The sequence below is a fragment of the Naegleria gruberi genome, assembly GCF_000004985.1.
Source record: "Naegleria gruberi genomic scaffold NAEGRscaffold_1153, whole genome shotgun sequence".
Lineage (NCBI taxonomy): Eukaryota > Heterolobosea > Eutetramitea > Acrasida > Naegleriidae > Naegleria > Naegleria gruberi.
Genome location: NW_003162721.1, coordinates 1 through 1304, shown reverse-complemented (window position 1 = coordinate 1304; position 1304 = coordinate 1). Strand labels below are relative to the sequence as shown.

At 30.1% G+C, this 1304-nt stretch overlaps 1 protein-coding gene across 1 annotated transcript; it reads right to left on the bottom strand.

Moving 5' to 3' along the window:
- Positions 1 to 338: 338 nt before the first annotated feature.
- Positions 339 to 1259, bottom strand: NAEGRDRAFT_77073 (uncharacterized protein; the record flags this gene model as incomplete). Its single annotated transcript, XM_002667971.1, has 1 exon — positions 339 to 1259. One exon carries the CDS (start codon positions 1257 to 1259, stop codon positions 339 to 341), a length of 921 nt encoding a protein of 306 aa, XP_002668017.1.
- Positions 1260 to 1304: the final 45 nt, after the last annotated feature.

The window sequence follows — 1304 nt, the reverse complement described above, 5'->3', positions numbered from 1 at the left end:
TTTCATATTGTAGTGTACTTTGGGATTGGCAATTTCTTTTTGAATGTTGTATTTAATTTTGAATAGAGTTGACTTCCTTTCGAATACTTGATGCTGAAAGAATTCGTCAAACGTTTCAAGCATTCGTAATATCCATTTGTAATTTTGGGTCTTGTGTCACCATTTACGACTTTAACATCCATTTCACATCGACGAAAATGGTGCACACCTTTGGATGAAGAATAGGAGCAGATATTTACCACCCACTTGGTTTATAAATGGTGTTTTTTTGTTTTCCAACACCCAACGCAGCTTATTTTCCTAGTGGTGTCATTTCACTAATGTATTTAGCACCTTCATCACCAACTTGATTGAAAAGAAATATCAAGTGATGTTAGTTGTTTCATATCACTAATGTATTTGGCTCCTTCATCACCAATTTCATTGCCAGAAATGTTAAGTGATGTCAATTGCTCCATTTCACAAATGTACTTAGCACCTTCATCACCAATTTGATTCCTAGATATAATAAGTGATATTAATTGTTTCATTTCACTAATGTATTTAGCTCCTTCATCACCAATTTCATTGTTAGTAATATTAAGTGATGTTAGTTGTTTCATTTCGCTTATGTATTTGGCTCCTTCTACACCAATTCCATTGTAATATATATTAAGTGATGTTAATTGTTTCATTTCCTTAATGAATTTGACTCCCTCTACATCAATTAGATTAGAAGAAATATCAAGTGATGTCAATTGCTCCATTTCACTAATATATTTAGCTCCTTCATCGCAAATTTCATTGTAATATAAATTAAGTGATGTTAATTGTTTCATTTCACTAATATATTTAGCTCCTTCATCACCAATTAGATTCTTAGATATACCAAGTGATGTTAATTGTTTCATTTCACTTATGTATTTAGCACCTTCATCACTAGCTTGATTGAAAGAAATATCAAGTGATGTTAATTGTTTCATTCCACTAATGAATTTGACCCCTTGTACACCAATTTGATTGAAAGAAATATCAAGTGACGTTAATCGTTTCATATCACTAATGAATTTGAGTTTTTCAAAAGAGTCAAGCAAATATCTAAAAACTTTAAGATTAATAATTCTATTCCTAAACTGACTTTTCATGAATAATTCAACTCGTTTCTCTGTAAATTTTTGTTTAAATTGAATAACAAGTTTTGAACGTTCCTTGATCACATTAAAGAATTGTTTTGAAATCAAGGAACAATTATTCAAAATAAACCACGAATCATCGAGCATGGAAATTATTTCAAAACAAACATCATCTGAAAATATTTCTTGTTG